At 36.3% G+C, this 11736-nt stretch overlaps 2 protein-coding genes across 2 annotated transcripts; one reads left to right on the forward strand and one right to left on the reverse strand.

The window, feature by feature from the left end:
* Nucleotides 1–620: 620 nt before the first annotated feature.
* On the reverse strand, nt 621–5351 carry LOC128203221 (zinc finger protein OZF-like). Its single transcript, XM_052904530.1, has 2 exons — nt 4992–5351; nt 621–3033 (listed from the first exon to the last, which is right to left on the reverse strand). The coding sequence occupies exon 2, from the start codon at nt 2776–2778 to the stop codon at nt 1558–1560; it is 1221 nt and encodes a 406-aa protein (XP_052760490.1). The 5' UTR covers nt 2779–3033; nt 4992–5351; the 3' UTR covers nt 621–1557.
* A 2209-nt stretch (nt 5352–7560) lies between these two features.
* Nucleotides 7561–9507, forward strand: LOC128246280 (uncharacterized). Its single transcript, XM_052964473.1, has 3 exons — nt 7561–8311; nt 8612–8994; nt 9117–9507. The coding sequence occupies exons 1-3, from the start codon at nt 8159–8161 to the stop codon at nt 9505–9507; spliced, it is 927 nt and encodes a 308-aa protein (XP_052820433.1). The 5' UTR covers nt 7561–8158.
* The last annotated feature ends 2229 nt before the right edge of the window (nt 9508–11736 follow it).

Genomic DNA, 11736 nt, shown 5'->3' on the forward strand with positions numbered 1-11736 from the left:
GGGTTATTGAAGTTATAAGTGAAAATCCCAACTTGCCCTAAATCTTTAACCGGACGCCGATGCTGATTCTGGGGCAAGTAGTAAAGCCCTCCTTATTCTTCGAATAGTCGAGCTAAAAAATGAGCGTTTGGCATTTTTAACTATGCAATCAATGATATGAATTTTCAATGAAACATGCTGTATATTCACTGTTGGATATGGGAAAAGGAAATTGCTACGCACATAAAAACAAGACTTATGCTTGACATTGACCATTGATCTAGCGTTTGTCTGTCTATATGGTGACAGTGAATGTGTATCACAATATGACCTCATCACGTTTATGCAAAAACTTAATAACTGCTTCTGTTTTTATATGCTGTTATTGCACTTGGAAGTAATATGAACTTCACCTTGAACTGATATTGCTGTAACATCATACATGACATATCCCTCAGCGGGGGAAAAAATCACCCAAATTACGATCCTTTACCCGGTCTCCCGGCAGGAGATAAAGGAAGAACGGGATTTGAAATTTTTTTTAGAGAGATTTTACAACAGGCAATAATGACAAAGTGAAACCACAGTATGTAAGTGAAACTGATTGTAAACAAAAAACTTCACAAGGGAGAAATGACTGTATAAATTACAATGAATACTTTAAAAAAGATTTGATAAATGCCAAAAGGATGCTCTTTTAATGATTACTTTATTTGTAGTAATGATCAAAGGCAAAGAAATACTACTATATTTATTCCATTCTCTGATTGTCTGAACATCATCATAGCTGATATATAAGTATTAAGCAGAATTTTTTAATTGACTTTGGAGGAAGGTAAACAAATTAAATTGTCTAAAAAACATAATTTTCCTTCGACATATTTTGTTCTGCAAGTACATTACAGCATAACATGACAGATTATGATGAATCATGATACACCGGTTTAAAATAATTCTGTTTATTCAAAAAGTTAAAGGTATTCATAGTAATAAATATATGAGAATACATTTTTCATACATCCTTCTTAAAATACTTAAATTTCACCAACTTAGACCTGCTAAAAAATCTTCTGAATACTATCAAAATCCCCCTGAATTTTCAGCCTTTCTGAACAAATCCCCTAGAATGGGCTCCAGAAATATGGCCTAACATGCTGTCTACACAATCATATATTTAGGGGTTAAAGTACACATTATTTGCCGATGGCCATTATAATACAAGTAGAATATACATACATGATAAATGTCAAATGAATCCGAATTACTCTTGAATTAAATAAAACAGAATTTCACAAAACACATTTTTCACAAAATATTTACTGGAAATCTTGCTTTCTCTGCATACAGTGGCATAACTGAAGTTTGTTGCCTTATACACAGAAGGTATGTTTTAAAAATTTAAGATGAACAAATTGTATATATATCGGGCTATCTATGAACTCCCCAAATCCCTGCAGTATTGATGATTATGATTACAATTTGAGCTCTGAGTGAACTCTAATATCTAGCACAACAACATCAAATAAGTTAGAATTAGATTGTTCTTTTGAGCACATTTTTTATAATAATTCAATCTCTCTATATTTTATGCACATGCAATAAATTTTTAGAAACATGTTTTTCGGGAAACATTTCAATGAGCTCCCGTTTATGAAGATCGTGATATTTTTCCATATGCAACCAGTAGGGTGTCTTTTGAACAAATCCACGGCCACAAATATGGCATGTATGCTGTTTTGAGACCAAGTGAGTCTGTTTATGTCGAGAAAGGGAGGCTCCATTACTGAAATATTTACCACATAAATTACATTGAAAAGTCCGAGAATGATTCCTCTCATGTTGAAGCAGATATGACTTCACTTTAAATTCTTTTTTGCAGATTTTACAAACAAAGCTTTTATCACTTTCATGGGTTTTCATGTGTCTTTGAAGATCATACTTGGTTTTGTAAACCTTGTTACACAGTCTACACACCACACTGTAGGTATGCTGACTATGACTTCTTTTCATGTGACTATTCAGCTTTGCCAGACTTGTGTAAGTGTTTGGACAATGCTGACACATAAGATTTTTCATGGTTATATGCAATTCATTCATGTGACTCATTAGAATTTTCTTGCTGTTGAAGGTTTGTCCACATTGGTCACATATGTACGGCTTGATTCCGAAATGCAAGTTTTTATGACCTTCTAAATTATCTTTATTTGACAGTTTCACACCGCAGATATCACACATGAATTTCAAACCCTTTTTTACACTAACTTTTTCTTGAGAATCAGTTGGGATCTTTTCCTCACTCACTGTGTCTGTTTCCACCATTTCCTGTCCAGATTCATCTTCCTTGACATAAGCATTCCTTTCAGAAAACCCTTCCTCATCCTCTATAAAAGAAACATGTTCATCAATTGAATGGAGTTCGGTTTCTCCAGTCATAGGCATATCTTTCTGATCCTCATCACCGTGAATGTTATCTTTATTGAAGTGCATATCAGTTTCCCCTCTTAAATCATTCCTATTTCTTTGACTTTGGATGTCAACCTCTGATGAAATGCTTTCAGATCTAGAATTAACATGACCAGTATCATTTGTGGTATAGATATAATCAGTTTCAACGGTCTGAGTAAAAGTGCATACAGTTTTAAATTTTGGAAAGGCAATCTTTCGGGTATTGTTAAAATAATATGAGCCACTAATTGTATGTGTGGCCATGTGGTCATGCAGTTTGTTGATTGATTGAAACAGTTCTAAGCATGCACCACACTTGAGAAGGAAGCTACATGGATCCTGTTGGCTCATCATTGGTAATAAATCTTATTTCACAATTAACTTCTTCTTGTGATAAACATGAAGGGCAAGTAGTGGAGGTATGATGTTTCTTGATACAGCTATATTTCTTGACAAGCCCTTTGAATGCAGTGTACCAAAAATGGGGTTTTTAGCATCGTTATTTCATCTAAGTCAATACTTCTTGTACAATGCAGATGTACATTGTAAAATCCTCTAGCGATGTACTGCTCCACTAAAAGTTTTCACCACAACTTTACAACATCCATCCTGCAAAAAAAGAAAAATATATTAACATCCTATTGAATTCATCAAATGGCTAAAAAACACCAAACAAGAGGGCCAAGATGACCCTGTATCCCTCACCTGAATGGACAAAGGGTATGCAGACCTGTTTTGTCCAAAATATAAAGAAAGATTGGGTTCAGGATAGCATTTTCGAAAAGGGTGCAATTTGAAAGCATGTTTTTAAGTTTTTGTCAAATCGTCACATACATGTACTTGAAAGAATATATGTATCTAGCGTTTACATATAATGACGTTCAATGAAAATGTCTGTGACATTCCAGAGTCCAGTGAAAGTAGTCCCACACATCCAATATCAATACAATGTAGTTCAGAATTTCAGAATTTCTTAGTATACAAAGGGCCATAAATCTGACAACATTTAAGCACAAATGCCATAACTTGTCAAAAAGCTTATTATTACTCCGAGCTGGGAGTGGGATTTGTACCCAGCTCTGAACAAACTCTGAGCAAAGTCAAAAATTTGAACTTATATCTTGAAAGTTTTTAGAGTAATTTAAACAAAAAAAAGTATACGAAGGGCCATAATGTGGCATTTCTTTCATAAAGAGTGTATTACCGGTATTACTGTGAGCAAGTTACAAGTAAAGAAAGTTTGAACTTTATATCTTGGACTTTTCTAAGTTCTTAAAAAAAACGTAAAAAAAGCCATAATTTCTAAGTATATATAAAGAGCAAAAAATGTGACAATTTTAAAGCATAAGTGACCATATTTATGCATAAGTTACATAACTTGACCCAAAGGATCGTATAACCACTACAAGCAATTATACACAAACCATAAAAACTATCTATATATCAAAGTTCGGTATACAAATGGCCATTAGTCTGACAGTATTTAAGTACCCGTATTGGTTTCATAACTTGTCTCAAAAACTCTAAATGTTACTGTGAGGAAGTTCAGAAAATATGAATTTGCTATCTTGATTGGCTGATAAGTTATTAACAAAAATCTTGTACATAATTAAAACTATGAACAATTTGAAACCAGAAGCTTACAAGCTTCATTATTACCTCCTGCGCTCAGAATCCACAAATATTTTATTTGTTTATTGTAAATGATTGTACGTTTAAACCTAACACTTTTTTGGGGGGTTGTAATCCAATGTTTTGCTGAAAAATCATTGTGTCACATTGGTATCTGGTGTCCCCAAGATCCCTAGACACTGCTTGTGTGTAACGCTGATAAGATATATTAATTTTAAGTGTTTTCGTTTATGGTTTTTGTGCCAATCTATGAGAACTAAGGTATGTCTGATGCAAATGTAACACTGCCCACTCCCTCCTTCAGCACAGACACCAGGGTAAATGACACTGAGCCACATATTTTCATGTTGCCTAGTCCAAATAATTGTGTGTTTGACAGATTTGTTTTTAGAATTTCCGATATGGCGAATCTGTTAGGGATTGGAAGAATCCTGTATAACAAGTCTTTTATTTTTGACTACATGTTGCCATGACAATATTTACACAAACCAGCGAATCTAACTTCCTCTAGGGTTATGATAAACCAGCCCCATGTACTCTGTATACCCAAACCCATATCATCAGACATCATTTTCATGCCTTAGCAACAATAATGTGCGTTAGGGGAACCTTTTGAACACTTGGACATTCATTACGTACAATTGCTTAAAACAAAAATAGTCAAAGATGCTGGCTGTTTATGTGGATTATATCATGCCTTAGAGTCTTTGACGCTTTTAAGGGCAACATAAGGAATGTCCAACTGTTCCCTTAACGAGCATTATTGCAGCTATATCATGCCTATAGGCTATACTGAGAAAACCCTTGTATTCAACCTCAGACATCATGGAACATCATGTTACATGTTACATGTAATGCACTCTACTTACAATTCGCAGTAGGTCAGAAAATAAGGATTTTTTTGAGAGAAAACAAAAAACTATCCGTGATCTTACCATTCGCTTTACTGCATTCAGACGTGTAGCCTGGAATATTTTTCTTAGTAGTTGGGTGTAGGATTTGTCATTGGTCCTAGCTAAAGAACTTCAGCGAACACGTTATATATTACCTTTTTGGATGTGTTAAACATCAAAAAAAAAAAATATCAACATTAACGTTATGGAAGCCAGAACTACATTGGTCCCAGATAGTAGCAAACTGGTGGCTTACAGGGTAACATATAGATGTACAAATCATAACAAAAGGTTTCCTTGAAATCTCAGTTTTGCTTATTTCTTTTACACAATATCTATAAACCCCGAATAAATCGAGAAAGTCTGCAATCTACATGTAACCTGAATAAGGAGATCTGTCAGTTATTGGAACAAATACTCCCAATAAAGAGTACTTGTATGCGTAGTGTAAAATCCGGTTATAGGTTAATCTGCCAGGACCCCGGACCGATTATCAGAAAAGCCGGGATTTTGATCGACAACAATTCAACGATATTTTTAACGGTTAATGATAGGATTTGTAATGCATTAGTACAATGTTTTCTGGATTATGCTTCTCCGTCTTGGTCCTATGGTCTCACCATAATTTTAGGAAATAGACTCCAGGTGTCACAAAATAAAAATCGATTAATTAATAATGTTCTCTCGTTGGCAAGATTTTGTTGATTTTCGTTCTTTAGATGTCGAACAGAGATGAAGACAACAACGGTTAAATCGTGTTCATATTTTTATGACAAATGTCCAAGTTATATGATGGATAATTTTGCCAAATGCTATGTAGTTCTCTAATTAGATCTACCGTATTGTTTATGCCCGACAAAGTGATGGTTTTACAGCCGATCTTCCTTTTATTGCAATGGAATACGGGATTTGAACAAGCTTCTAAATAATACCAAAGAATAAAAATCTGAATATGTATTTAAGAAACTAGTGAAAACTCACCTCTCCAAGGAGATGGGAACACTAAAAAATACGAAGGGTTATCGGGAAATTCGTGGTCTGAACGCGGTTACTCTTAATACCGAATAATACCGGATAATACCGGATAATACCGAATAATACCGGATAATACCAAATAACTACCGAATAATACATTTATTTTGCAAATAAAACTTATATTAGTATAAATTTAGGTGAAATAGTTTAAATATTTAGTAAAAAACCCTGTTTTGAGCATATAGGCCTATTGTTCAAAATGTCTGTTTCATATATTTTTTCTCCCCTGTTTTTTTTTTTTCAATCTCGTTCACCAGATCTATGCGTACAATATAGCATTGCCGATCCTTTGAGGAATGAGAATTCTTTTATGAAAAATATAAAAAAATGTTTTTATTATTATTAAGCTCGCTCGCTCAAATTGTCAACCAAATTATATATGTAATACACAATGGTGTGGCCTTACATGAATATCACCAGATTTTAAACAATTAACCATATTTACTAAGGAAAAACTATAAAATGGTTGAACAAGAAATATAAATCAAGGTAAACTTCCTATCGCATGTCATAAACGATTGCGCAATATGACATAATTGGCAGATCGGGTATTGATACCCCACCGAGAAGGAAGAACCAATATGTCCATAAATCAATATCGCACAGTCCAATACACAACTATGTTACCTTCGGAGGCATTGATTTTTACATTAATATTAAAAAGGACCAATATTGACATATCCTATTTTTATTCGGAAAAGTGCATTTGAAAAAGAAGGCTGCACAGAATGGCTCCTTCGAGAACCTCAGAAAGGCCGTCGACCGGGAGCTGATGTTCCGTCAAAAACTGCAACTGCCGTCTACATTGGTCGACCGATATCCTAGAGTGGACAACTCTGCCGCAATGGTCCTGGATAACTACGTCGACGATATCCGGGGCACACCGCACAAAACATCCGGGGACGGCGACTGTCTGTTCAACGCCGTGTCCATCCTGCTGAATCCCTAAGCGTGTACCTTCGCTACCACACTTGTATTGGTCTTGTTCTGGAAATGAATTTCTTCAAGAATCATCCCCTGGCTCGGCTTATAAGAGACCATTCCGGCTCGTACACATCTGCGTGTTTGGATTCGGCAAAACTTGGTTCGGCATCTAGTGCATGGGCAGTTCTCTCCCTGGCAGATGCCATAGAGCGACCTATACGCGTTATCTACCCGCATGTTAACGGACGTGATGACCATCCCCATATATCCTTGAATAGAGTGTTTGAAACTGAAACCGGAAGAGACCACCCACCGCTATATATACTGTGGCACGGATACGGCAGTATTCCAGTTCCTGGACAGTACAACATAGTGAACCACTTCTCGGCAGTATCGGGTGTATCACCAAAGGAAGACCAATTCATACCAGTACCGGAACCAGAACGTGTCGGGAAACAGAAGGCCAGCACACCTGTTCACATCGGGGTACACTCAAAAGCCCCCCCCTATCAAAAGCCCCCCGTTCAAAAGCCCCCCCTATCAAAAGCCCCCCGTTCAAAAGCCCCCCCTCAAAATGGGCAAGTGGTTCAAAAGCCCCCCCCCACTAAAAAAATAAATATATATATAACCATTAATATATATATATGTTTTTTTCAATGGTCACTTTTTTTAGTTTACAAAACTGTTCAATACCGTTAATTAATGTATAACATGTACAGTACTTTTTTACTTTTAAATTTTCAAGCAATTTTCTTCGAAGCAATAAAAAATATATTTGTTTTATTGTCATTTTTTAGGCGATTGGTTTACTCAATTTGGCAATATTTTATCATTAATTACGATTGACATTTTAGCTAATAAATATTCATGAGGTATCAATTATTTCAATAATCAGTGATGAATGTGTTAACTAAGCTTTGAATAATTGCTGTTTTATGATTTTATGTTGTTAGCTGTGTCAGATAATGATATTGATTGTTTCTTTGATCTGCTATTGATGTACCAATTATTTAATTACAAACATGGCCATGCTAACCTGCTAATTATAATTAAAGAATTAACTACAATTTATTAAAGTTACATCTTTGAATTCTGTGTAACATCAAACGAGCAACATCAAATAAATGGTTTTCACAAGTAAGCAAACTGAAAATTTCTTTATATTTTCCTGTGTATAAAATGGCTTTAGAATTCTGTATCATCATTCACTTTCCAACTTTTCAATCGTGTTCTCATGTGTGTTTGTTATCATGGAATTAATTAAGAATAACAGTGGTGGACTGAAATTGTGTTTAAATGGATATATGTATACGAAGAAGAACACCAAGAAGACATCCATACGCTGGGAATGTTCTCAGAAACGTGGACTTGACTGTCTCGGAGCTGTCAATACTGACATAGAGGTGAGTTCATATGAAATTGTTTATATGTTTTAAACAAAATGAACGGTAAACATGTAGACTCAGATAAGGGTTGTGTAGCCCTTAATCTTGGTTTACTTATGTTTACCGTTATTTTATTATTATTTGGTACAACTTTATTTTATTAAACAATGTTGTTGGCAGTGATTTCATGTTGAAGTCTTGTTTTATTTGGGATTTTCTAAGCACAAGTTGTGAAAAAATCATAAAAACCTACCGAATAGAATTTATTTGATAACTGTTGTACACATGTCTAAATTTCGTGTTTTTTTCTACTTAAAGGTACAAACAGTTCTATCCTCAAAAGACCACAACCATGAGGCTGACTTTGACAAGATTGAGGCGACCAAAGCTGTCAATGTGATGAAAAACGGGGCTAACATCAGCCGAGGACGCCCTCAACAACTTGTAGTTGACGTGCTACAACCACTACCTGTGGAAGTCCGGGCAGCAGCTGGGACAACAAATGCAGTGAAACAGAGAATCAGAAGACAAATGAACAAGCTCCGCCCCAAAGACCCTGCATCACTCCAAGAACTGGACCTTTCAGAAGACTGGAAACACACTGGCGAGCCCTACCGACATCCCTTCCTTCTACATGATAGCGGAAGGGATTCTGAGAACCGCATCCTCGTGTTTGGAACTGGCCAAGCCCTGAGACACCTGTGTGCGTCCCAATTGAGGACGTTTCTGAGGGCATGGAATTTCTTAAACAGACTGCACCAGAGGAAATTGAAGATGTGATAGCCTACTTCGACAAGACCTATGTCTCAGGAACATTCCGAAGGATCCAGCAGCAAGATGGCCAGCCAATCAGATTGCGACGCATCCAGCCTCTCTATCCACCAACACTATGGAATGTACACCAAGCAACGCTCACCAACTCTGACCGCACCAACAATCTATGTGAAAGTTGGAATCAACAGTTCCAGAAGCTCCTTGGGTACAATCATCCGACTGTCTGGGTTGCGATTGAGGCCTTCAGGAAGGACCATTCAGTGGTGGAGACTGCACTCTTCAACAACGCCAACGGTGTGCCACCCAAGAAAAGGGTAAAAAAGTCTACCACCGAACTTCAAGAGCGCCTCCAAAACCTATGCACTGACTATGTGGACAGGATTAAGGGGATGGAGGAATTCCTTCGAGCAGTCGGACGAACCATTCGATGGAAGGTGTAAACGGTGCTGGCAAAGCAAAGCAACACTTTGAAAGAAGCATAACATACTGAATGGTTGATGTTTGTACATCACTATGTGTCACTTGGTGTTTTCTTGCATGTAAATAAGTCTGTGCTGATGTATGATTTAGAGTGAAGAGTAACATTTTATTAACAGCTTAAATATAGCCTTTTAGATGCAATGTAGACATAATTTGATGTGAACTCCATACAAAATATGATGCTCATTTTAATCTATGTTTACATTGTCCTAATATTTCACTGCAAAGAAACAGTTCATTTACAATTCAATAATTATAGCCCTTGAATGCATTATCGACATAACTCAATGTGAACTTCATACTCATCTTATTTTGTTGATGTTTGACAAATCTACATATCCTTATGTTAATCTTAGTCAGCTGGCTATTATCTGCAGATCTTTATTTTCCACCAGAATATATAGAATATATATAGGGAAAAACAGTATAGATACATAAAGGTACTTATAAATGTTAATAATCAAATTAAAGATATTTATTCATTTAATTGTCTTACACTGTTATCCTTTCAATTCCTTATCCTTGTATGAGTCCTTGTATGAGTCCTTGTATGAGTCCTTGTCCGAGTTGAGTTGAGCCAGATCAAACACACCGTTCACTTGCTGATTACCAAGTCAATATGCTAATATTCTATCAATATGCTAATATTCTATCCAAATGAAACTCCAAGCTACTTGGTGTTTCGTCAGGAATAAGATTTCCAACAAAAAATTGACCCGAAAGCACTAAAGCACTAAAGTAGCCTAATTTATCGAATTAGTGCAGGAAATTAACGTAAAATAGGGTTAAAATGTCTGATCTGGATCTACTCAATAAAATATGACAACATTCTTCAATTGGTTTAAACTTATGGAACAAAATTATATTGAGGGGGGGCTTTTGAACGGGGGGGCTTTTGATAGGGGGGGCTTTTGAACGGGGGGGCTTTTGATAGGGGGGGCTTTTGAACGGGGGGCTTTTGATAGGGGGGGCTTTTGATAGACACTCGTTCACATCAGCGACACTTCGTTGTCATCGCTGGACATGTCCGCCGTCAAGGAAGACTGCGCACCAAAATCTACAACATGGCGCATGCCAAAACGGAAACACATTTCGCGAAAGTCATTCGTTTCCGTGGAGTCGAACATTAGTCTGACTAGCAGATATGACGTGTTAAGCGAAAACGAGACAAGTGCCAGTGACACCGACGATGATGTTCGTATGATGGATGCTGATGACAATATTGTGAGAGATGATGATGATGATGTTGATGTTGATGTTGGTGTTGCTGTTGTTGATAATTATGGTGATGATGATGATGATGATGATGATGATGATGATGATGATGTTGATGATGATGATGTTGATGCTGATGTTGATGTGGGTGTTGCTGTTGTTGATGGTGATGATGTTGATGTGGGTGTTGCTGTTGTTGTTGTTGTTGATGATGATGATGATGATGATGATGATGATGATGATGATGATGATGATGATGATGATGATGATGATAATGATGTTGGGTTTAGTGTTGATTCAGAATTGCAAGGACAGTTATCGGGGAGATTTTTAGACGGCAGCTCAGCCGTAAATCTATTATTATCAGATAAATGTGGCTTAAAATCTGTACCTACGGGAGTTAAAGAGAACGTGTATTTCGTCCTTGACAACACAAGAAACTTTGAAGAAAGGACTAAAAAGAAAGCCAGTTGCTTTGGAGATGACTGTGGTGCATGGGACAGTGCATCAGGGACATCCCCAAAGTTCTACTATCTGTTAGCTTCGGATGGTTCGCTAAGTACCGTCTTCCTGCGCAAGGAACAGTACTGTGTCCGAAAAGTTGTCCAGAAAAAGGTTGTGTACGTACCTGTGAACCCGCAGCCAGAAAAGGCTAAGGTTGTCGTGATTCACAGGTACTACACAGCTTCTAAACTTGATAACAAATACAAAAAAGGGTCACTTGTCATATTTATATTTACTTCACCTAAATTTATACTAATATAAGTTTTATTTGCAAAATAAATGTATTATTCGGTAGTTATTTGGTATTATTCGGTATTATCCGGTATTATTCGGTTTTAAGAGTACCCGTCTGAACGTATACCATCCTTATTATTTGTCTCATTACTATGAAACTTAAAATAAACTTTGATTAACAATTTCTTATAAGCGTGCAGTTGAAATACAAAAGCGTTTTATATTTTTCACTCAAT

The sequence above is a fragment of the Mya arenaria genome, chromosome 9 (genome assembly GCF_026914265.1).
Source record: "Mya arenaria isolate MELC-2E11 chromosome 9, ASM2691426v1".
NCBI classification, from domain to species: Eukaryota; Metazoa; Mollusca; class Bivalvia; order Myida; family Myidae; genus Mya; species Mya arenaria.